The 24,780-nt window shown below is 36.4% G+C and overlaps 3 protein-coding genes across 3 annotated transcripts; all 3 read left to right on the plus strand.

Annotated features, from left to right (window-relative positions):
- The first annotated feature begins 6,525 nt into the window (after positions 1 to 6,525).
- On the plus strand, positions 6,526 to 7,011 carry LOC133861873 (uncharacterized). The gene has a single exon (XM_062297692.1). It carries the CDS (start codon positions 6,683 to 6,685, stop codon positions 6,944 to 6,946), a length of 264 nt encoding a protein of 87 aa, XP_062153676.1. The 5' UTR covers positions 6,526 to 6,682; the 3' UTR covers positions 6,947 to 7,011.
- Positions 7,012 to 15,920: 8,909 nt separating this feature from the next.
- Positions 15,921 to 18,949, plus strand: LOC133860860 (receptor-like protein kinase FERONIA). The gene has a single exon (XM_062296491.1). The coding sequence runs from the start codon at positions 16,057 to 16,059 to the stop codon at positions 18,745 to 18,747; it is 2,691 nt and encodes an 896-aa protein (XP_062152475.1). The 5' UTR covers positions 15,921 to 16,056; the 3' UTR covers positions 18,748 to 18,949.
- A 5,336-nt stretch (positions 18,950 to 24,285) lies between these two features.
- Positions 24,286 to 24,780, plus strand: LOC133861811 (uncharacterized). The gene has a single exon (XM_062297627.1). The coding sequence runs from the start codon at positions 24,451 to 24,453 to the stop codon at positions 24,712 to 24,714; it is 264 nt and encodes an 87-aa protein (XP_062153611.1). The 5' UTR covers positions 24,286 to 24,450; the 3' UTR covers positions 24,715 to 24,780.

Below are 24,780 nucleotides of genomic sequence, written 5' to 3' on the forward strand. Positions count from 1 at the left end.
AGGATCAGATCTATGGAAATTACAAATTTTAAAATTACAGAATTTATGCCGTTTCTTTATATCGAAATGCTTGAAAAATGTGACTTATTAAATTGTGGCATGTTATCAAGGCATTTAGAAAAAAAAATTCTTTCAATCTTTTTTTTTTTTTTTTTTTTCCACTTTTGTAGAGACACTTCTGTTTTAGAAAATCAAAAGATATATATATATATATATATATATATACACACACTTAAGCAATTGAAAACTCCATTCTAGACAGACTACAAGCACCTTAATGCACTAAAAAGAAATTAGGAAGGTGCACTAGCACTAGAAGGAAACCAGAAATGTAAAAGTCACTAGGGAATGTAGCTGATGATTCAATGAAAGCCACAACCCATTATGATGGGTAAAACCATAGGGAGTATCAAACCCCAACAAACTTAGATCTAGACCAATTTCCTTGGAAACTGAATAGACCAAAGATGAAAAGAACAATGGAGGGGTCTCCAACACTGACAAACAGTCTGTAGCCCAACCGATTTGGGTTAAGCATAAAGCAACAAAACAAAGAAAAGAAAATAACAAAAGCATTAAACAACTACACTAGCTTAAGGCTACATGGATGAAGGGTAGATGGCCAGAGCTTGACGCACCGAACGTGGGTAGTTGAAGGCAAGGAACCACCACAAGGGGCTGAAGGAAGCGGCGATGTGGCGCACAGCAGCCTACACGTTGGCGCGTGTGGGACACGCACCTGCGTGTTAGATCTACTCACGAGCGTGTGTTGGTCGTACGACGACACTGTGGATGTCGCGACAGGAAGCGAAGAGACCAAGGATCACGATTGAGTGGCGCGTGTGAAGGTGAGGCTTCCTGAAGTTGATAGATCAAATTTTGAAAAAACCAAATTGAAGAAATTAAAATAAAAAAATTCAAAATTTAAAAAAAAAAAAAAAAAAAGAAAAAAAAAAGAAAAAAAAAAGAGGCTTATCCTAGGTTGGGAATAGCTGGATGAGGTGGAAACCGAACGATTTATGGTAAAGGAAGAGTCAAAAGAGCTGCTGGACAAAGATAAGTCATCAAAGACGACATACAGGGCCTCCGAAATGGCAAAAGGAGTCTCAAAAGAGGGTAAAAATGGTGGGGGAATGAGGAAACGGGCCTCCTCCCATGATAGCTAGAGGTAGGAGATGGGTTTTTGCAGTTAGGAGAGAGGGGAGAGAGCGTTTTGGCTAGAGCAAAACAAGAGTACTTCATTTTTAAAAGATAATTAATTTTTTGCTCCAAGCTTTTTTACAATATAGAGAGCAAGAACTTGGTTAAATATGTTTAGTTCGTGGATTAGACCCATGGAAAGGAATAGTTATTCCTACGGAATAGCTATTCCTTTGTTTGGTTGTATATTATTGAAGGGAATAGTTATTCCCACGGAATAGCTATTCCCTTACGAAGAGGAATAGGTATTCCACTCAAAAAGGAGTGGAATACCTATTCCTTTTTTGTGGAAATAAATAAAATTCGTCTTTTGCCAAAAAGCCCCAACCTTCTCAACACCCAAGTCTTTTATCCATCTCTCTTTGTTTCTTAATTCATGGTGTGTTTGGATACGAAATTTTGAAAATAAAATATAATTTTGATTCTACTTTTTTTAAAAATAAATCATATTTTATTCAACTTTTTCTAAAAAGTCAAATCTCAAAATTCGCAAACAGAATAATAATTTAATTCTGATTTCAAAAATTTAACACTCAAATGCACCATCAGTATCTCTCTCTCCATCTTTGCAATTATTCTGCAATTATATTCTCATCCACATCTCTCTGTTTTTCAACCCAACTTAATTTGTTGTGGGTTATTTTTTATTTTTTTTCCTGTGATGTAGCCTACAGAATGCACTTAGACGTAACAAAATGAGTACTTCTTGATATCGGGGGGGGGGGGGGGGGGGGGGGGGAACTCCAATTGCTCCAATTGCCTTGCAGAGGCTTGGAAAAAACTTTGTAAGCAAAGAACGAATGTTTGTTGCTAGAAAACAAATAAAAAAGAATAAAATAAAAAGGGCTTTGTAGATGTTCTATTTTTTTTATGATGGTGATATGATGATTATGTGTTTTTTTTTTCTTTTCTTATAAATCATTTTACTTTGTAAGCAAAGAACGAATGTTTGTTGCTGGAAAAACAAATAAAAAAGAAATTTTTTTTTTCTTATAAATCATTTTACTTTGTAAGCAAAGAACGAATGTTTGTTGCTGGAAAACAAACAAAAAAGAATAAAATAAAAAGGGCTTTGCAGATGATCTAATTTTTTTTTTCTTATAAATCATTTTGTAGTGTAATTGTATATGATAAAAAAAAAAAAAAAAAAAAAAAAAAAAAAAAAAAGGTCATAGTATGACTGTTTATGTTTCTAAAATAAAGAAAAAAATGTCCTTAAGAATATAAATTATATTTGTATTATAAGGGTGTTTTAAGAAATTTGATTATAATATGATTCCATTCACCAATGTATTGCACTGTACCAAATAAAAGAATACATATGCAATGTTCTATTCCACTGTTACAACCAAACAAAAGAATATGAATAGTTATTCCATTCCACCTACATCTATTCCTAAGAATAGTTATTTATTTTCCTAATGACATAGACATTCCGCGAATCAAACGAGGGCTAAATTCTCAACTGTAACATGTTACCATTTTAATAAGTAACATTTTTCAAGTGTTTCGATGTAAATAAACTTACAAACAGTCTAAATTCCGTGATTTAAAAATCTACAATTTCTTTGTAGATACTTATCCTTATCCATTAACAATTTAGAGATGCCTTATCGTAATCACTTTCAATTTAGAGGTTTACAGAAACAAGCCACAAACTAAATAATTGGTGAAAGAGAAAAGTCTTTGTAGATTCTCATCCTTATCCATTAACAATTCAAAGATTCCTTATCAGCAAGAGATATGATACTTTGCTAATGTGACAATTTTTACTTTTATTTTATCTTTTTCTTAATAAATAAAAATAATAACTTAAAGCTCGCTAGGCCATGGGACCACTTTACCACATGAGCAAAGTGGTCAAAAATTATGTATTGAGGTTACAAAAAATCATATTTCTTTCAGCACTTTCAATTTAGAGATTTATTGAAACAAGCCACAAACTAAATAATTGGTGAAACAGAAAAAGAAAAATAGAAATAATTTTTCTCTGTCCCGAAATTGAAATACAAGGTTACGAAAAATTTCTTCAATTCTCTATCAACTCTGTTGCAATTCTTTCTCTTTTTTTTTTTTTTTTTTTTTTTTTTTTTTTAAATTTATTTATGGGGTTATATTTGTGCAAATTGTTCATCCCCCATACCTTCTAATCAGTGACAGAACTACGTGGAGGCCTATATGAGATGTAGCCCCTACAAATTGTTTACAAATTGGTATCATCACATGTAAAGATATTAATCGTATCAACATACTCTTAAACTGCTATCTTCATTCATATATGTGGTTAGTGATTTTTGCCAACTACATACATCCACATGCAGTTACGCGATTAATATTCGTATGCTTGTATAGCCCTACCCGCTACCTAGGGTTGAAAATGCGGTTATTCTACTTTTATAACCATACATGTCCCGCCTTAGGTGGCTGGTAGTTATTTAAAATTATAACCGCACCGCATAACCGCTTTTGAATTTGAACATTTGAAGCCTATTTTTAAGTGTTGGGTCTTCATCGAACCTCTTTTTTAGACTTTTTTTTTTTTTTGCTGAATGTATAGTGTCATTTAAAACTCCATATGAAATGACGTCGTTTTGGTGTTTGGTTTGTGTATATATTATATACATAGATACATATGGGTAGCCAATTAGCAATTAGTAACCACATTCGCCTACACCGCCTGCCTTTTCACCCCTACCACTACCCCCTGTTTCCTCTGTTGAGGCTAACTGACATCTTTTCTAGAAGACGATAAATATTATTTTGTATTCTCTTTTCATTTTACCATCCTTATCTGCGGACGTGACATTGACAACACACTCTTGATTTTTATTTATTTTTTTTCCTTTTTAATTAAGATTGTTCTAATGGTGAATTGACAATGTCAAGTCAGCAGAGAAAGATAAGAGAATACGAAATAATAGAATTTCTTTTTTCTTTTATATGTAAGATAATACATGCATGCTCATGGACATGTGCAGTGGCAGAACCAGGATTTTTGGTGAGGGGGGACAATTTTTTATTTTATTGGGGAGACGGACTTGCATAATTACAAAAGTATATAGATATTTAAAATCTTCATAGATTTGTGTTTGTGCATATTGTTATTAAATAAAAGCATTGTAGTCTTATATTTAATCTCATGGCATCACAAACATACAGTAGTATAAACAACTAGCAAAATAGCTTAGAAAAAAAAAAAAAAAAAAAAAAAAAAAAAAAAAAAAAAAAACTAAACATAATGGGATAATTACACTTAACCCCCCTGATTTATCCACGGTGTGGCGATTTACCCCCCAATGTACCAAAATAGGTACATGACCCCCCCGAACTTGCCAACGTGTGACAAAATCAACCTTCCGTCCAATCGACCGTTCGTTTGGACGGAAAATCGGTCACGTGCAAGTCACGTGACCATTTAAGACAGAGACCCTCTCCAAGTCACGTGACTTGCACGTGACCGACTTTCCATCCAAATGAACGGTCGATTGGACGGAAGATTGATTTTGCCACACGTTGGCAAGTTCGGGGGGGTCATGTACCAATTTTGGTACATTGGGGGGTAAATCGCCACATCGTGGATAAATCAGGGGGGTTAAGTGTAATTATCTCAAACATAATCTATAAGGTCTAATAAAAACGATACTTATAATCGTTGATTTTTTCTCCTAACAATCCTTTAAAGCCCCAAATAACAATGCTATAAGTCGAGCCAAACAATGGTGAAATCATAAATGATTAAACCATTTAACTTTTTTTTTTCGCATCTTCAGAGTCTTAAACCAAATTGAGTTTCTAGTTAGAAGCCAACTAGAATATGGAAGGAAATTAAATGAATGGGGTATTTTTAGATTTTGTGTTAAAAGATGGGGCAAAACTAAAAAAAATAAGTTAAAAGGGGACACAAATATTATTTTGGGGGGACAAAAGTATAATTTTGGGAGGAAAAAATTATTTTTTTGATATATTTAAGGTTATTTTTAAAAAATATGGGGGGACGAAAAACACGTGGGTCCGCCCCTGGACATGTGGCGCGCCACTTAGGATAGCTAGCTCTCTTCAATTTATCATAACTTTATAAGATACATTTATTGCACCTGATGCTGGTGAAGCCATGGCGGCTAGCTTTGAGGACATGTAGTAAATTTTAGTCACGATTTGGGATATTATTAAATTATTTTGGAAGGTGATGCTCTCAAAATTGTGCAAGCATTGGGCAAATATATGTGGGAGTAATTGGAGCGTCTAAGGCCATATTATTGTAGAGACAGGGGAAAAATGAACAATTTGCAGAATTGGAAGGTTCACCATGTTAGGCGCAATCTAAATGGTGCGGCTCACCGACTGGCAAAAGAAGCTTTATCTTTGCGAGAGGCTCATTATTCACTTGAGAAAATTTCACTTTGTATTGCTGATATTATTGTTGTTGAGCGTTGTTCTTAAGTTGTCTATTTATTAAATGCACTTGATTCTACTAAAAAAAAAATGACCGTATTGGCATTCAAATAACCATAATTGGTGTTAATCACAATTCTATTTGCTGAAACTGTAGCGAAGGGATAAGAAACTTGAAGATACTTGTCTCACGTCAAACAAGTCATATGCCAACTGTATATTTCACTTGGAAAATTTATCTTAAATTACAAGTTTACTTTGAATAATTTTTTTATTTTTATTTTTAAAAAAAGGAAAATTAACCAATAATAACGGTAGCGGATAAGAGAGTAATGTTATTCTTTATATCTATTTTGTAAACCCAATTAATATAGACTAACTTAACGTGTTTTAAATTTCTCATCGACAACAAAATGAAATTAAAGCGAAATTAAAGCGTGTATGCGGTTAGATTAAGTGTATTTATTTATTTATTTGTTTTCACATCTAATCTGAAATGCTGCTAAAAACTTAGGGTATGTTTGGGTAACAATTTTTTTTATTATACTTTATTATTTTTCAAAAACTTATTTGGGTTGTTTTTAGAATTTAAATTCTACTAAGATTTTATCCAACTTTTATAATTTTGTCTCATGTTTTTTAAATCATTTAAACATAATTTTAAAAAATAAATTCTTTCGATATTCACAATTTTAAATATAATACGAAAAAAAAATTCGCAAAACCAAACGAGATGCCCTCCATACTTTGGGCTTAAATCGATTTTCTATGCTGGAAAACCGTGTGCCCGTCACTTGCAAGTTGGTGCAAGTCACCATCGAACCTGCACCCAGGAACCCAACTTTGTCTCCGTACAATTATTGTGGCCAAGTGATCACAGAAAGGCATAAAAGCCATTTCACCCATCAAAAAACCACTGGCTTTCCACACTAAAAGCCAGCAGAAAAAAGCATGTGCTCTACTCTAGCATTATCTATCTATATATAAGGAAACCCTCCACCACTTTTACTCCATCAAACACATTCCTATATTCTGCTTTTGACATCTCTGATTTAGAAGATCAAAAAACAAAGAGTTGGAAGAAGAGAAGATGATGAGTTCAGGAAGCAAAGGTTGGGTTGTGGCAGCCAGTATTGGAGTGGTGGAGGCACTGAAAGACCAAGGATTCTGCAGGTGGAATCACACAATTATAAGATCGGCCAAGAATCACCTCAGGTCTGTTTCTCAGGCCAAGAAGCTGCCTTCTCCATCTTCTTCTGCAATGGTTTCTGGTAGCTTGAGAGACAAGAAAGCGAAGCAATCAGAGGAGTCTCTAAGAACAGTCATGTATTTGAGCTGTTGGGGTCCAAACTGAGCTAAAGTAAATGATATATAGATCATAGATTTATATAAAGCGACTACCTCTGACTTTGTTGTTCATGGATTCTTCAATTTATCAGTGTCAAATTAATAACTCCACAACCTGAAATTCGTAATGTTAAAATATTAAATAAATAATGAAATTGAAGAATTTATAATAAAAAAGATTATTACATATATTAAATATAATTAAAAGTATTAATGTAACAAAACGACATGATTTTGGTGTTTAATACCATGCCTAAATATCTTTTAAGAGAGATATTCTCATATGACTATACATACATAGATTTGATCGTGGGACTACTTTGCCCATAGATTTGATCATAAATTTATATGATACGAACTGCTTAAATAAAAGGGAAACACAACAAGAACCGTATAACTTGTTTAATAAACAAATTGTATTGGGTTGATCCAAACATAACCCGACCCATTTCAACCCATTTAATATAAATGGCTTAAATTAACCCAAATATTTGGCATGGCTTGATTAAAACAATTTCATATCTTATAAGCATAAATTATATCAATTATACACATTCGCAACTAGATTCATGACAATCAATTTAATAATCGGTATCCAATTATCCATAAAGATAATTCATAAACATATATAACCCTTAGCGAAATATCCATTCAAAATAATATTACAGTCCAATAAAGATCCTCTACAAAAACAAACATCTACCAATAAAAAAAATAATAATTAGACTACATCCTAACAAATAATATGATAAGGCCTCCTCATTCGAATCTTATAAAAAATTGTCAACCTTACTTTAGGGTAAGTCTTATTTTATGGCTCAAACTTAACTCCTCTTCTTATTTGACTAATTTAATGACCAAAAACAAAAAGACAGTAACCATACCCGAATATTCTGGGTGAAGAGACCAAAAATGGCCGCTGGTAAGCTTGAGCACAGGCCTCGGTAATGGCCAAAAGCCAGAAGCTTAGTGAAACTTCCACTTTCATATATATAGGCTTCAGTTAGATAGCCTCCGTGCTTGATTTATCCAACTTTTCAAGGCAAAGATTATATCTCCCTCTAGCTAGACCGTTAAACGAAAAGCAATATATATATATATATATATATATATAAAATGGCCGCCTGGTAGCTTGAGCACAGGCCTCGGTAATGGCCAAAAGCCAGAAGCTCAGTGAAACTGCCTCCACTTTCATATATATAGGCTTCAGTTAGATAGCCTCCGTGCTTGATTTATTATATACATACATACATACATACATACATACATACATACATATGAGTTGGAAGAGCAAGGCATGCGTTGTTACATGCACAGTAGTTGCTGTGGAAGAGTTGAAGGAGAACAAATTGTGTAGATGGAGTTCTCCCATTCGATCCGTGCACCATCAACATGAAAGTATGGATCCATTAATGCCTTCTCAAGTGGGAAGATCATCTTCTTCAGCATTGTCACCAACTTATTCTTCTTCTTCTTCAAGAATGCTATCAAAGAGGAGAGGCAATTAAGCAGGCCGGGGAGCAGCAGAAGCAATCAGAAGAATCACTTAGAAAAGTCATGTACTTGAGTCTTTGGGGACCCAACTGATGTAGAAAATCAAAACATATAAAAAAAAATTAGCATATTTCTGAATGCAAGAGGGTGACTCAAAACAAAAAAAAAAAAAAAAAAAAAAAAAAAAAAAAAAAAAAACCCAGACCTGGCCTCTTGTAGTGTCCTGTTTCAATACTATCTCGCATTTTAATTTCATGTAAATTTTTTACATATAGAACTAAAGTCTAGAAACTAATATAATGATTCATATGGAAATAAAAGAAGAAACATATGTGTGAAAGTATTAATGATGTGTGAAGCCATAGTTTTGCATTTATGGTTCATCTGAAGTTTTTTTTTAATTTCATAGAACATCAATGATAGTACATTTTAAAACATTTTATCTATTATAAAACATTTTCTTTGGAAGCACATAAATTAACATAATGATAGTGCACATGCATATTTTAAATTTAAAAATTAAAAAGTGAGAGATCCAAGGATTTGAAATCCAATCAAGAGTTCAAAAGAAGATTGATCCTCCAATATTGTGTGCAATTTGTGGGCCGGATGGGGAGACTACATGAACATTTGGAAGGATAAATTGCTACCTACTCCAACGACGTATGCCATCCAATCCTCAAGGACGACCCTTCTAGAAAATTCAAAAGTTATCAAACTCATTGATTTGGACACTAAATGGTGGAATGGGCCGCTAATTCAAGCAACATTTTGCAAGGAGGAAGCTGAGATTATTTCCCACGTCCCTCTAATTAGCAAGTATGGCCAAAAAGACAAGTTGATCTGAAGGGAGTCTACAATAAGTGAATTCACAATTCGTAGTGCATATCATATGGAAAAAGATAGACAAATGGTACAGCGTAGAGAGGGGTCACAAAAATCATATATGAACAATATTATTTGAGAAGATAATTTGGGGAAATGAAGGTACCCAACCTAGTCAAAATGTTCATGCGGAGGGCCTGCAATAATATCCTCCCCACAAAAGAAAATCTGCACAAGCGAGATATTGTTCCGGACTCTTTGTGTTTGTTATGTAATATAGATAGTGAAACGATGAAACATATTTTATGGGATTGCCTATCGGCTAAAGATGTCTAGGGGAGCAAGTGGGAGAACAATCCGAAAGAGCACTGACCAAGGCAACTCTTTTGTAGACATGTTAGAGAACATGATTGATAGGTGCACAAGAGAAGAGGTGAGCTCCATGCTGAGATTGCCTACAGAATCTGGTTCCGAAGGAATAATGTGTTTTTCCCACCCAAACATGCTGATTCAAATAGCATCTCTCTCCCTTCAAGCATATAGAGAGGCCATTGCAAAAGACAAGCTATAAAATTATTAATAAAAGTTTCGTATTATTGGAAATTTGAACTAATGGTTAATTCATTAGATCAGCGCAGTGTTGGAGTTGTGGAGGCCATGAAAGACCAGCTGGGGATCTGCAGGTGGAATCATGTCATCAGATCAGCGCAGCAAAATGCCAAGAACCATCTCAGGTCCATGTCTCAGGCCAAGAACCTTTCTCCTTCAACTTCTGCAATGGTTATGAGCAAAGCAAGAGAGGAGAAACTGAGGCGGTCAGAGGAATCTTTGAGGACGGTCATGTACTTGAGCTGTTGGGTGTTAGGAAATAAGTCCTATTTCCCAGGACCCGTGAGAGGCGAAAAAATTAAGAAGACAAGGGAGAAATTAAATCACCCACAAATGACACAAAGATTTAAGTGGTTCCCTCAAACCGAGGTACATCCACTGTAGGAGACGCAGAGAAAATTCACTATTAAAAATAGTTACAGGGAGAAAATCACTCAAAGCCCAAAGCCCCAATACACCCAGATTTCACTCACTTGTGTATTGTTGTACGACACATCAAGAAGAGAAAACCTCTCTTTCTTTTACTTTGTACCGCACACCAAGAAGGATAAACTTCCTTCTTTGCTTCTTCTATTTTTCTCTTACTTTGAGATTCCTAGATTTTCTACTTCACTTCTTCTCCCAACTGTGTATGGTTGGCCATGTGCTTCTTATATAGGAAAGAAGCAACCACAACTTCTTCCACAAGAAGGCTCCACCATCCACCATTTTCCACTCAATGATGTTGTCCACCATTTTCCACTCAATGATGTTGTCCACCATTTTCCACTCAGTGATGTTGTCCACCATTTTCCACTATAATCATGAATGGGCTCTCCACCATGACTTAACAAAATCAAGTCAAAACCTAACAATCTCCCACTTGACTTAATTTTCATCTAAGTCCCGAATTTTCTCAAGATGTCTCCTCCACTTGTCTTCAAGCTCGAAGACCAACTGAAGCTGCACACAACTTCAGTTCCTCAATAGTTACACTTTTCTGCAACTTTGAAGCCCAGCTGACAGCTGTACCACATAGGATAATTACAAACCCTGTAGTACCTTTCCTGCTATCAACAATATCCGCTAGATCAGCATTCACATAACCCTGCAGCGTCAAATCTGCACCTGTGAAACAAAGGGATATATCTGAAGTTCCTCTCAGATATTGTGCAATCCATTTGACTGCCAATCTTGCCTTATAGCTCTTGCTACCATCATATTCACCCTTCATTCTGAACACCCATTTGTTGAACAAAGCCTTCTTAACTGCTGGCAACTCTGTCAGCTCCCAGGTCTTGTTAGTCAATAATGAGTCCATCTCATCTTTCATTGCTAACTCCCACTTGATTGGATCTTCAACCTGCAAGGCTTCAACAAACATCCCTGGCTTACCGCCATCAGTTAACAAAATATGAAACAGGGAGGGTAAATAACGCTGTGGAGGTCTAACATTTCTGAGAGACCTACTGACAGCCACTGTCGGTGTACCCTGTTCAGTTTGCTGATCTGCTGTATCATCAACATCTAGACCCTTTTCATTTTCTGAATTCCTTCTTCGAGCAACTGCGCCTTTAGGAATTCCATCTAGGTTGATAAATTCAGGCTTTTCAGCCTCAGATTCTATACGTGCTGGCTTTACACTAGAATCATATCTATACACAACATTCTCATTAAAAGTAACATTCCTACTTTTAATTATTTCCCGGTTTTGATCATCCCAAAACCTATACTCGAATGCCACATCTCTAATGTTTGTAGTCATATAGAGAGTACCTGTTTTGTATCCCTGAGCCAAAATCCTGGCTCCAATGCTGACCTTCCACTTACCGCCATGAAAGTTAGTGGAGTGTCCTTCATCATCAAGTTGCCCCACTGAGATCAGGTTCTTCTTCATTTCTGGGACATGCCTGACCTTCTGCAGCTTCCATACCGAGTCACTATGGACTCTTATGCGAACATCACCCATGCCCACAATATCCAGTGCCGATCCGTCAGCCAGGTACACCTTCCCGAAATCTCCAGCAACATAGTTTTCGAGAATTTCACGGATCGCTGTGGTATGAACCGAGGTCCCTGAGTCCAAAACCCAGGAGTCAAGAGGACTATCAACAGAGAGAAGTAGAGCATCATACACTTCTTCTGTCACCACGACGTTTGCAGAATCGTCGTTAGCCTTCTTCTTCTTTAATTCTCTGCAATTCTTCTTGTAGTGGCCTGTCTTGCCACAGTTCCAACACTCAGGTTGTCGCCCAAACTTGGATTTGCTTCGGTCCTTTCTGGAGTTAGATCTGCCATTCCCAGAGTTCCTTTCTTGACCTCTGCCCCTTTCTTCAAGGTTTAAGGCTGCACCAGAACCGGAGGTTTCACCAGCATCATTCCTGCGGACCTCATCACCAAGAACCAAATCCCTGACATCTTCATAGCTTAGTTTACTCTTACCTGCAGAGTTACTCACAGCCATTCTCACGGCTTCCCAGCTATTTGGCAAAGACGCCAAGACGATCAATGCGCGAATCTCATCATCAAAATCAATTTCCACCGAGGATAGTTGATTTGTGATGGTGTTGAATTCATTTAGATGTCGCGCCACCGAAGCTCCTTCCGCCATCTTCAGGTTGAACAATTTCTTCATCAGGTGCACCTTGTTGTTAGCCGACGGCTTCTCGTACATGCTTGACAAAGCCGCCATTAGACCAGCTGTGGTCTTCTCCTTTACAACGTTGTGCGCCACTGATTTTGACAATGATAACCTGATAACTGCCAGGGCCTTACGATCAAGCAGGGCCCACTCGTTATCATGCATGTCGTCAGGTTGTTCTCCCAAAAGCGGTTGATGGAGATCCTTCCCATAAAGGATATCTTCAATCTGCACTTTCCAGTACCCAAAATCTGTGCCATTGAATTTTTCGATTACCATCCTCCCTTCTTCTCCTGCCATCGCTCCCACCCAAACCAAACCTTGGCTCTAACCAAGAAAAATGGCTCTGATACCAGTTGTTAGGAAATAAGTCCTATTTCCCAGGACCCGTGAGAGGCGAAAAAATTAAGAAGACAAGGGAGAAATTAAATCACCCACAAATGACACAAAGATTTAAGTGGTTCCCTCAAACCGAGGTACATCCACTGTAGGAGACGCAGAGAAAATTCACTATTAAAAATAGTTACAGGGAGAAAATCACTCAAAGCCCAAAGCCCCAATACACCCAGATTTCACTCACTTGTGTATTGTTGTACGACACATCAAGAAGAGAAAACCTCTCTTTCTTTTACTTTGTACCGCACACCAAGAAGGATAAACTTCCTTCTTTGCTTCTTCTATTTTTCTCTTACTTTGAGATTCCTAGATTTTCTACTTCACTTCTTCTCCCAACTGTGTATGGTTGGCCATGTGCTTCTTATATAGGAAAGAAGCAACCACAACTTCTTCCACAAGAAGGCTCCACCATCCACCATTTTCCACTCAATGATGTTGTCCACCATTTTCCACTCAATGATGTTGTCCACCATTTTCCACTATAATCATGAATGGGCTCTCCACCATGACTTAACAAAATCAAGTCAAAACCTAACATTGGGGTCCCAATTGAATTGAGGCACAACTACATGTCAGCTGAAGAAGTTGACCGTACGTACGAGAAGCCAGTGAGTTCTTTGGTAGAACCTCGTTAAGTGAATGAAGATTCAAAGACTACCCACCAGACTTTTTGCAGATGCATGGCATACCAGTGGGAAATGTCAGGTTGATCGAGCTTAGTATTTGGATGATGAAAAACTATTCTAACTTGTAAAGTGTATCTGGAAATTGCTCTATTATATATATACACGATTTATAAGATATTTTGTCTCAACTCTGATGATTTTAGCTTTTTCCATGGATTCCAGATAACGCTTAAGTTAGGCTCATTTAATTATAACAAGAGAACCTAATTAAGCTTATTGATTTATTGGCGAGTTTAAATTATATATATATATATATATATATATATATATATATATATATATATATATATATGGCGATCTATCATCAGGCATTAGTGATCGAGCGCCAGCTAGATCAATCGCCGGGAATTGAGGATCGATTGCCAGAATGTGTAGATCAATCGCCCTTTCGTCAGATTGGTTTCTTTTTTTTTTTCTATTGTATTCTAAGATTGAAGATTCGTTAAACTTATCTAACAAATTTGGGACCGTAGACATGCCTTAAATGTCAATGAATATTTAATCATATAAATATTCATATTTTTGGATTTACCACTTGTATTATTATTATTTAGTCTTAATTCTTATTTAAGACATTATATTCAAGATTTAAAATCTAGGGCTCTATAATTGCTGATTATTTTTGGAAAGTGGCTAGGGTACTACAACTTTTACTATAAAGTTATTTACTATTGCTCGCAGGGGGTAACTCAATCGGCTGTGAATCACGCCTCATGAAGTGGAGGTCACTAGTTCGAATTCTCCATCACCCTTATTGTGTGGACATGTCAAAAAATAAATAAATAAATAAAGTCATTTACTATTGATGTGATAATTCATAGCTAGTAAATGATTAAGAGTATATGGTTAATAAGTTAGCCACTATAATTATTTCACCAATTATAGACTTCCCCTTTAGTTTGTAATAGAGCTATAAGCACCGCGCCCTACGGGTGGAGATCAACCTTATAAATCTGCCACCGTATCTTCCCCCATCGTGGGCGGATTTCACATATAACTGCCCCTCAACAGGAGGCTGAGTTCGCTCATATCCACACACGAGTGAACAAATTAATAGTTCTGTAGGATTAGTGTGTTTAACCCGTTTAAAAAACTACAAAATCAAAACACAACAAAAAATAGATCCACATCAACAAAATCAAACTCAAAACATCAAAAAAAAAAATATCTCCAACCACAAAATCAAAAAAATTAAATTAAATTAAATTAAACATAGAATTGCAAAATAGATCCACAACCACAAAATGAAACAACAAAAAAATCAAACATAGAGTTGAAGCCCTTAACGATGTAGAGAGAGGAGAATGAGAAAGTTGAGAGAGAAAGAAAATGAAAGAAATACAGAAAATATGATATTCAAGGAAATACAGAAAAAAAAAAAATAGGGGTGTAAATGTTTGATAACCAACACAACAATCCCTCCCCTTATTTTCACTTTTTTCAAAAAAAAAAAATCAACTTCAAAACATTTTAATTTTTTTTTTTCACTTTTTATATCACATTAATAATTTTTTACTGCTATTCAAATAAAAAAAATTCACTACAAAACAAAATATTTTCATTTTTGCATATAAATTATTTATACTTTATATCACATCAATCTCTTATTACTACTACTAAAAAAAATTTTATCACAACAATCTTTACCAAACACATTCAGATCTACATGCTATCTATTAGAAGGTGCCAAAATCAATATCCATTTTTCATGGTCTTAAATGCTATTCGATTTTCAAGCACTTATTGTGTCAGCCGTAAGGGTGTAAAGCTGACCGGTTTTGGAAACTGATTGGAAATAACTGGTAATCGGCCCAATCAAAGTAGTTACTAGTTTCAGAAAATATTTAACCCGGTAACCATATATATATATAATTTAAATAATAAAATTTTACCGGGCATTTTATTTATTTTATACATAAAATATATATTAAATTGTAGATGTAATTTAATCTCATGTAAGCTTTTAAAATGAATTTCTAAGTCATTTTTAAACATTGGGTTTTCAGGAAAAAAAAAAAAAAAAACAATCATAATTTTAGATAGATTATCATTGAATTTTGAATTTAAACAATAATTTTTACTACCATGTTAAATAGTACACTTAAGAGTGCACGTAGCAACGTCACTCTTGCTAGCTGTTTGAGATTTCTAACTAGTAAACCGTCATATGTTAGAAATGTATTTAAATTTTCCTTTATTTATTTATTTTTTTTTTTTGGAGATATTAGCAAATTTTTATGTGCACGTACAACCCCACTCCGTTGTGGAAATATTTGTACAATTAAATTGATTGCAAAATGCTCTTAAAGCTGCCAGCATGACCAATGTTCAAAAGCGTGTATGTTGAATGTTCAAAAGCGTGTATGTTGAACAATCCGCATAATTCCAAAGACCTAACTTTCACACCATTGCTCACGTATTTTCCATCGATCAGATAAGCAGCATATGGTATAGCATGCAGCTGTAGGAGAATTCATCTTCCACACTATGCACTGGCTTGCCCTCTACCTCTCCTTCCTCCATCTCCTCCTCACCCAGGCCGTCACCGGAACCCAGCCACCCTACGCTGCCATCGACTATTTACTCCTCGATTGTGGCTCATCCTCCAAGTCGACCTCTCTCGATGGCCGTAACTGGGACGGCGATTTCTACTCAGAGTTCTCACCCCCAAATATGCAAACCACATCAATTGCATCTACCCCCTCCCAACACGACGGCCCTTCTGTTACCCAAGTCCCCTACATGACTGCACGCATCTTTCACCACAAGTTCACCTACTCCTTCCCCGTCTCGCCTGGCCTGAAGTTCGTCCGTCTCTACTTCTTCCCGGCCACCTACTCCGGACTCGACAAATCCAAGTCCTTCTCCTTCGTCACCGCCAATAACTTCACCCTCTTAAGCAACTTCAGTGCCTTCCTTACCGTCTCTTCGTTAAATCCTCCTGTAGCCTCCTTTATCAAAGAATTCATAATCCCTGTGTTGTACTCTCAATTTCTCAACATAACCTTTATTCCATCAAAAGGCTCGTACGCCTTCATTAATGGAATAGAGATTGTTTCTATGCCAAATAATCTCTATATGCACAATAGGGATTATGTAACCACCGAGGTAGATTACGATAGACCCTTCTATTTCGACGACACCACTGCTCTTGAGACTATGTATAGACTAAACGTGGGGGGCAAGGATGTCTCGGGCGTAGAGGATACTGGGATGTTCCGGACTTGGAGTCAGGACTCGCGGTATCTGTTTGGCCAGATGATTGGGCTGACACCGTACCGGTCTAAAGCCACGATACAGTATACGACGGACACACCGGCCTACACAGCGCCGAAGATTGTGTATCAAACTTCTCGCACAATGGATCTTGATCCTAACGTTAACTTAAATTCCAACCTCACGTGGATCTTCACGGTTGATGGCGGGTTTAACTATCTTTTGAGGCTTCATTTCTGCGAAACTCAGCCAGAGGTAGTGGAAACGAATCAACGTGTTTTTTACATATTCATCAATAATCAGACGGCACAGGTACAAGCGGATGTGATTGAATGGAGTGGCGGTACCGGAATTCCTGTATACAGAGAGTATGTTGTGTTGGTCCCCAGTGGAAACAACGGCAAACAAGATTTGTGGCTCGCGCTACACCCTGATATGTCAACAAGTCCCTCATTCGCCAGTGCCATCTTGAACGGTGTGGAAATATTTAAGTTGAACCGATCAGACGGTAGTCTTGCTGGGCTCAACCCGGAAATGGAGGGGGTTACCATACCCCAAGCCCCGGAACCCAAAACAAAACTAACGGAGAGGACAATGAGGTCGTTGCCATTGATAGCCATTATCATTGGTGGTGCAATTTCTGTCGTTGCTGTCGTCTCTATTCTTTGTTTAGTGGCTTTCCGGGTGAGTAAAAGAGCCAAGGACGTGGGCTCCACCGGTGTAGCTTCATGGTGGGATCTATTTCCTTTCACCAAGACCAAGTCAAGTAAGACGCAGGGCTCATCTCTACCGTCCGAATTATGTCGTAACTTTTCGTTTGCTGAAATCAAAGCCGCCACGAACGATTTTGATAACGTTTTAATCATAGGGCTTGGAGGGTTTGGCAACGTGTATAAAGGGTACATTGATGACGGGACCACCCCAGTTGCAATCAAACGGCTGAAATCCGGTTCAAAGCAAGGGGCTCACGAGTTCCACACCGAGATTGCGATGCTCTCCCAGCTTCGCTACCTCCATCTCGTTTCTCTGATCGGATATTGTAAGGATGGCGATGAGATGATCCTCGTCTATGATTATATGGCCCGTGGGACCCTCCGTGATCATCTGTACAATACCAATAATCCTCGTCTGCCATGGAAGCAACGGCTTGAGATTTGTATTGGTGCTGCACGTGCGTTGAACTACCTTCATACGGGCGCGAAGCAAACGATCATTCATCGTGACGTGAAGACAACAAATATCTTATTGGATGAGAAATGGGTGGCCAAGGTGTCCGATTTTGGATTGTCCAAAGTAGGCCCCATTAGCATGTCCAAACCCCATGTCAGCACTGTGGTCAAAGGTAGTTTTGGATATTTGGACCCGGAGTATTGCAGACGTCAACAGTTGACTGAGAAATCTGACGTGTACTCGTTTGGTGTGGTTTTGTGTGAAGTAGTGTGTGGAAGGCCGCCCATAATGCGTAATGCAGAGACAGCAGTGGGCCTAGCAAGGTGGGCACGGGAAAGCTATCGCAATGGAAAAGTAGAGGAGATGGTTGATCCATCAATGAAGGGTGAAATAGGGACCCGGTGCTTGAAGAAATTTGTTGAGATCGCGATGAATTGTTTGCTTGACAACGGAATCGAACGGCCATCAATGAATGATGTGGTTGGGGGCCTTGAGTTCGCATTGCAATTGCAAGAGAGTGCAGACGAAGATGTAGGGCTTGATGTGGCTCAAACCGAGATAATATTGGGTGATGAGAAAGCTCTCTTCCCCAAGTCCACACTTGACGATAGTGATGACATGTCTAGTAGCAGCGGTGGACAAGTGTCAAGTAGAAATTATAGCAATAGCAGGGTGACCATAACAAGCAACGGAGAGCAAAGTTTTGCAAGTGCTAGTCAGGATTCGGGTAAACTGATGTCCTCTGGGACAGAGTTCTCTAAGATTATGAATCCTAGCACTAGCAATCAGTGAAAGAAGATGGCAGCTGAATTTTTATGGTGTCTTATTTGGAGTCATATTGCGGACTCGGACGGAGTTTGTAAGCAAGTCATTCTATTTCACGAGTGGAGAAAGATGATAGTGGTAGTCCATATATCTGATTGAATCACTCTAAACTCTAAAGGCATAAAATAAATTATGGGACTCTTTAAAATATTGCCACATATATCTTAAAATCTTGAAAGCAATCCATTTTGAGAAAAGCTTGTACACGACCAGTCATTGAACAAATAACCTTTGTTGATGGCCAAGACAATGAGCAAGGAGTTCCCTAATAAGGGGCAAGCTGCATGTGTTGAATGGCCAGACGAATGGCCAACATAGCTGCTTAATTGGGCTTCCCAAATAAAGCTTCCATAGGTGGCATTGTGGCAATGTTTTGGTACAAGCAGCCAAAAATAGAAACGTGATTAGCTGTTTAATTAGAAAAGAACAAACACAAAGTAATTCTTCAAGCAAAAAAGCAAAACAAACATACAAACGGTCGATGGAACATTGACTGTTTTTAAACTAAGTAATTCTCGTTAGGTTTTGCAGTGTTCGGTATGGAAAGAAACTTTGAAAATTGTTTTTTTTATTGGATTTTTATCACTGAAATTTCTGATTTTTTTTTATACAATTCGGGTAGGGTGCGGGTGATGCAGCACAGGAAGCGCGGATAAAGAAAAGAAGTTCTTCTATGTATAAATTGTAAGCTAATCTTGGAAAGGAAATACCGCCCCCCACAAAAAAAAAAAAAAAAAAAGGCAGGGGGTAATAAACACAAGAATTCAAGATTGATTTTCCACCTTTTTTTTGGAGTATTTTTGTTGGTTGGTGACAGGTTGTAATCCCTCCTATTACACTTTCCTTCTCAGGAAATATCGTATATCATGACTTCAGATATCTCACATTTTTTACACAATACTGATATGATAGTACTGTTCATCAACTTTTGAATTAGCCAAAAAACAGATCAATGACTTTAATTTTGGAGAGCCTCTTGTAATGGAAATATCATTTGGCGAAGCAGTGGCAGATTTTGGTAACTAAAAACTTTGTTATTATGTTCAACAAATTAAGAAAGGATCAGATCTAAGGAAATTTTAAATTTTAAAATTACAGAATTTATGCCGTTTCTTTAGATCGAAATGCTTAAAAAATGTGACTTATTAAATTGTGGCATATTATCGAGGCATTTAGAAATAAATTTCTTTCATTTTTTATTTTTATTTTTTATTTTTACTTTTGTAGAGACACTTCTTGTTCAAAAAATCAAAAGATATATATAATCCATTCTAGACAGACTACAAGCACCTTAATGCACTAGAAAGAAATCGGGAAGGTGCACTAGCACTTGAAAGAAACTAGAAAAGTAAAAGTCACTTGGGATTGTAGTTGATGATTCGATGAAAGCCGCAACCCATTATGATGGGTAAAACCATTGGGAGTACCAAAACCCCAACAAACTTAGATCTAGACCATTTTCCTTGAAAAATGAATAGACTAAAGATGAAAAGAACAATGGAGGGGTCTCCAACACAGACAGAGAGTCTGTAGCCCAACCAATTTGGGTTAAGCATAAACCCAAAAAAAAAAAAAAAAAAAAAAAAAAAACAACAACAAAAAAAAAATGCATTAAACAACTGCACTAGCTTAAGGCTACATGGATGAAGGGTAAATGGCAAGAGCTTGACGCGCTGAACATGGGTAGTGGAAGGCAAGGAACCACCACAAGGGACCAGAGGGAGTGGCGGTGCGGCGCACAACAGCCTACACGTTGGCACTTAAGGGACACGCACCTGCGAGTTAGATCTACTCGCGGGCGCGTGTTGGTCGGACGACGACACTGTAGATGGCGCGACAGGAAGCGAAGAGACCAAGGATCACAATGGAATGGCGCTTGTGAAGGTGAGGCTTCCTGAAGTTGATAAATCAAATTTTGAAAAAACCAAATCGAAGGACTTAAAAAAATAATAATAAATAAAATAAAATAAAAATAGGCGAATCCGAGGCTAGGAACGGTTGGATGAGGTGGAAACCGGACGATTTATGGTAAAGGAGGAGTCAATAGAGCTGCTGGACAAAGATAAGTTGTCAAAGACGACATATAGGGCCTCTAAAATGGCAAAAGAATCTTAAAAGACGGTAAAAATCGTGGGGGAATGAGGAAACAGGCCTCCTTCCATGATAGCTAGAGGTAGGAGATGGGTTTTTGCATATAGGAGAGAGGGGAGAGAGCGTTTTGCCTAGAGCAGAACAAGAGTACTTCATTTTTAAAAGATAATTTTTTGCTCAAAGCTTTTTTATAATATAGAGAGCAAGAACTTGGTAAAATATACTAAATTCTCAACTGTAACATTTCACCATTTTAATAAGTACCATTTTTGAAGTGTTTCGATGTAAATAAACTTACAAATGGTCTAAATTTCATAATTTAAAAATCTACAATTTCTTTGTAGATTCTTATCCTTATCCATTAACAATTGAGAGATGTCTTATCGGTAATCACTTTCAATTTAGAGGTTTACTAAAACAAGTCACAAACTAAATAATTGGTGAAAGAGAAAAATCTTTGTAGATTCTCATCTTTATCCATTAACAATTTAGAGAGAGAAATGAGTGTAGGGATCATTTCTCATTTAGAGATGCCTTATCAGTAAGAGATATGATACTTTTCCAACGTGGCAATTTTTACTTTTACTTTTTTAAAATAAAATAAAATAAAAACTAAAGCTAGCTAGGCCATGGGAACCACCTTACCACATAAGTAAGGTAGTCGAGAGTTATGTATTGAAGTTACAAAAAAATCATATTTCTATCTGCACTTCCGATTTAGAGATTTATTGAAACAAGCCACAAACTAAATAATTGGTGAAATAGAAGAAGAAAAATAGAAATAATTTTTCTCTGTCCCGAAATTGAAATACAAGGTTACAAAAAATTTCTTCAATTCTCTATCAACTCTGTTGCAATTCTCTCTCTCTCACTCTCTCTCTCTCTCTCTCTCTCTTTTTTAATTTATTTATGGGGTTATATATATTTGTGCAAATTGTTCATCCCCATACCTTCTAATCAGTGACAGAACCACGTGGAGGCCTATATGAGATGTAGCCCCTACAAATTATATACAAATATTTATCATCACATATAAAGGTACTTGTTATTAATCGCATCAACACTCTTAAGCTGCTATCTTCATTTATGTATGTGATTAGTAATTTTTGCTAACTACATTCGCATGCTATTACGCGATTAATAATCGTATGCTTGTATAGCCCTACCAGCTATCTAGGGTTGAAAATGCGGTTATTTTACTTTTATAATCATACAGTCCCGCCTTAGGCGGTTGGTGATTATTTAAGCTATAACGGCACCGCATAACCGCTTTTAAATTTAAACATTTGAAGCCTATTTTTAAGTGTTGGGACTTCATTGAACCTCTTTTTTAGACTTTTTTTTGTTAAATGTATAGTGTCATTTAAAACTCCATATGAAATGACATCGTTATGATGTTTGATTTGTGTGTGTATATATATATATATATATATATATATATATATATATATATATACACATATGAATAGGCAGTTAACAATTAGTAACCACCTTAGCCTATACCGCCCGCCTTTTCACCCCTACCACTACCCCATGTTTTCTCTGTTGAGGCTAACTGACATCTTTTCTAGTAGACGATAAATATTATTTTGTATTCTCTTTTCATTTTCCTATCCTTATCCGCGGACGTGACATTGTCAATACACTCTTGATTTTTTTTTTCTCCCTTTTTAATTAAAATTGTGATGGTGAATTGACAATGTCACGTTAATATAAAAAAAAATAATAGAATACGAAATAATAGAATTTGTTTTTTCTTTTATATGTAAGATAATACATGCTCATGGACATGTGGCGCGCCACTTGGGATAGCTAGCTCTCTTCAATTTATCATAACTTTATAAGATACATTTATTGCACCTGACGGATGCTTGTGAAGCCATGGCGGCTAGCTTTGAGGGCATGGAGTAAATTTTAGTCGCGATTTGAGATTATTAAATTATTTTAGAAGATGATGCTCCCAACATGGTGCAGGCATTGGGCAATATATGGGGGAGTAATTGGAGCGTCTATGGCCATATTATTGCAAAGACACGGGGGAAAATGAACAATTTACAGAATTGGAAGGTTCAACATGTTAGACGCAATCTAAATGATGCGGCTCACCGACTTGTAAAAGAAGTTTTATCTTTGTGAGAGACTATTTTTTACTTGAGAAAATTTCACTTTGTATTGCTGATATTATTGTTGTCGAGCGTTGTTCTTAATTTGCCTATTTATTAGATGCACTTGGTTCTACTAAAAAAAAAATAACGGTATTAGCATTCAAATAACCATAATTAGTGTTAATCACAATTCTATTTGCTGAAATTGTAGCGAAATCTCATCAAAGAATGAAAAATAAAATCGAGTTGGGGCTGGATTTCAAGTTTCTTATCCCTTCGTTATACACCTAAACCCTAACAACGCAACATTTAGATTATGCGCATGCTTTGCTCAGTTGATTAAAATTAGTAGTACACAAGGACACAAGGTAATGTTGGAAAAGTATTAATATATATAAGAGAAAATCAAAATTAATTCTTGTGTTTTCCCTTTAATCTTTTAAAAAGTTTTCGATTTAACAATCTTTAGATTTTATCCTAGTTTAAATTAGATCATTTGTCAACTAAATCGAAGATACATGTCTCACGTCAAACACGTCATATTCCAACCGTATATTTGACTTGGAAAATTTATCTTAAATTGCAAGTTTACTTTGAATAATTTTTTTTTTATTTTTTTTTAAAAAAGGAAAATTAACCAAAAATAGCGGTAGCGAATAAGAGAGTAATGTTACTCTTTACATCTATTTTGTAAACCCAATTAATATAGACTATCTTAACGTGTTTTAAATTTCTCATCGACAAAAAATGAAAGTATGTGTATGCAGTTAGATTAAGTATATTTATCTATTTATTTGTTTTCACATCTAATCTGAAATGCGGCTAAAAACTTAGGGCATGTTTGGGTAACAATTTTTTTTATTATACTTTATTATTTTTCAAAAACTTGTTTGGGTTGTTTTTTAAAATTTAAATTCTACTCAGATTTTATCCAACTTTTCTAATTTTATCTCATGTTTTTTAAATCATTTAAACATAATTTTAAAAAACAAATTCTTTGGATATGCACAATTTTAAATATAACACAAAATAATATAATATAATACAAAAAAAAAAAAAAAAAAAAAAAAAAAAAAAAAATCACACAGTCAAACAATCTGCTAGCCGTATCCCTTCATACTTTGGGCTTGAATCGATTTTCTATGTCGGAAAACCGCGTGCCCGTCACTTACAGGTTGGTGCAAGTCACCATCGAACCTGCACCCAGGAACCCAACTTTGTCTCCGTACAATTATTGTGGCCAACTGATCACAGAAAGGCATAAAAGCCATTTCACCCATCAAAAAACCACTGGCTTTCCAAACTAAAAGCCAGCAGAAAAAAGCATTTACTCTACTCTAGCATTATCTATCATTCTATCTATATATATAAGGAAACCCTCCACAACTTTTACTCCACCAAACACATTCCTATATTCTGCTTTTGACATCTCTGATTTAGAAGATCAAAAAACAAAGAGTTGGAAGAAGAGAAGATGATGAGTTCAGGAAGCAACTCTTGGGTTGTGGCAGCCAGTATTGGAGTGGTGGAGGCACTGAAAGACCAAGGATTCTGCAGGTGGAATCACACAATTATAAGATCGGCCAAGAATCACCTCAGGTCTGTTTCTCAGGCCAAGAAGCTGCCTTCTCCATCTTCTTCTGCAATGGTTTCTGGTAGCTTGAGAGACAAGAAAGCGAAGCAATCAGAGGAGTCTCTAAGAACAGTCATGTATTTGAGCTGTTGGGGTCCAAACTGAGCTGAAGTAGATGATATTATAGATCATAGATTTATATAAAGCGGCTACCTCCAACCTTCTTGTTCA

The sequence above is a fragment of the Alnus glutinosa genome, chromosome 2, assembly GCF_958979055.1.
Source record: "Alnus glutinosa chromosome 2, dhAlnGlut1.1, whole genome shotgun sequence".
NCBI classification, from domain to species: Eukaryota; Viridiplantae; Streptophyta; class Magnoliopsida; order Fagales; family Betulaceae; genus Alnus; species Alnus glutinosa.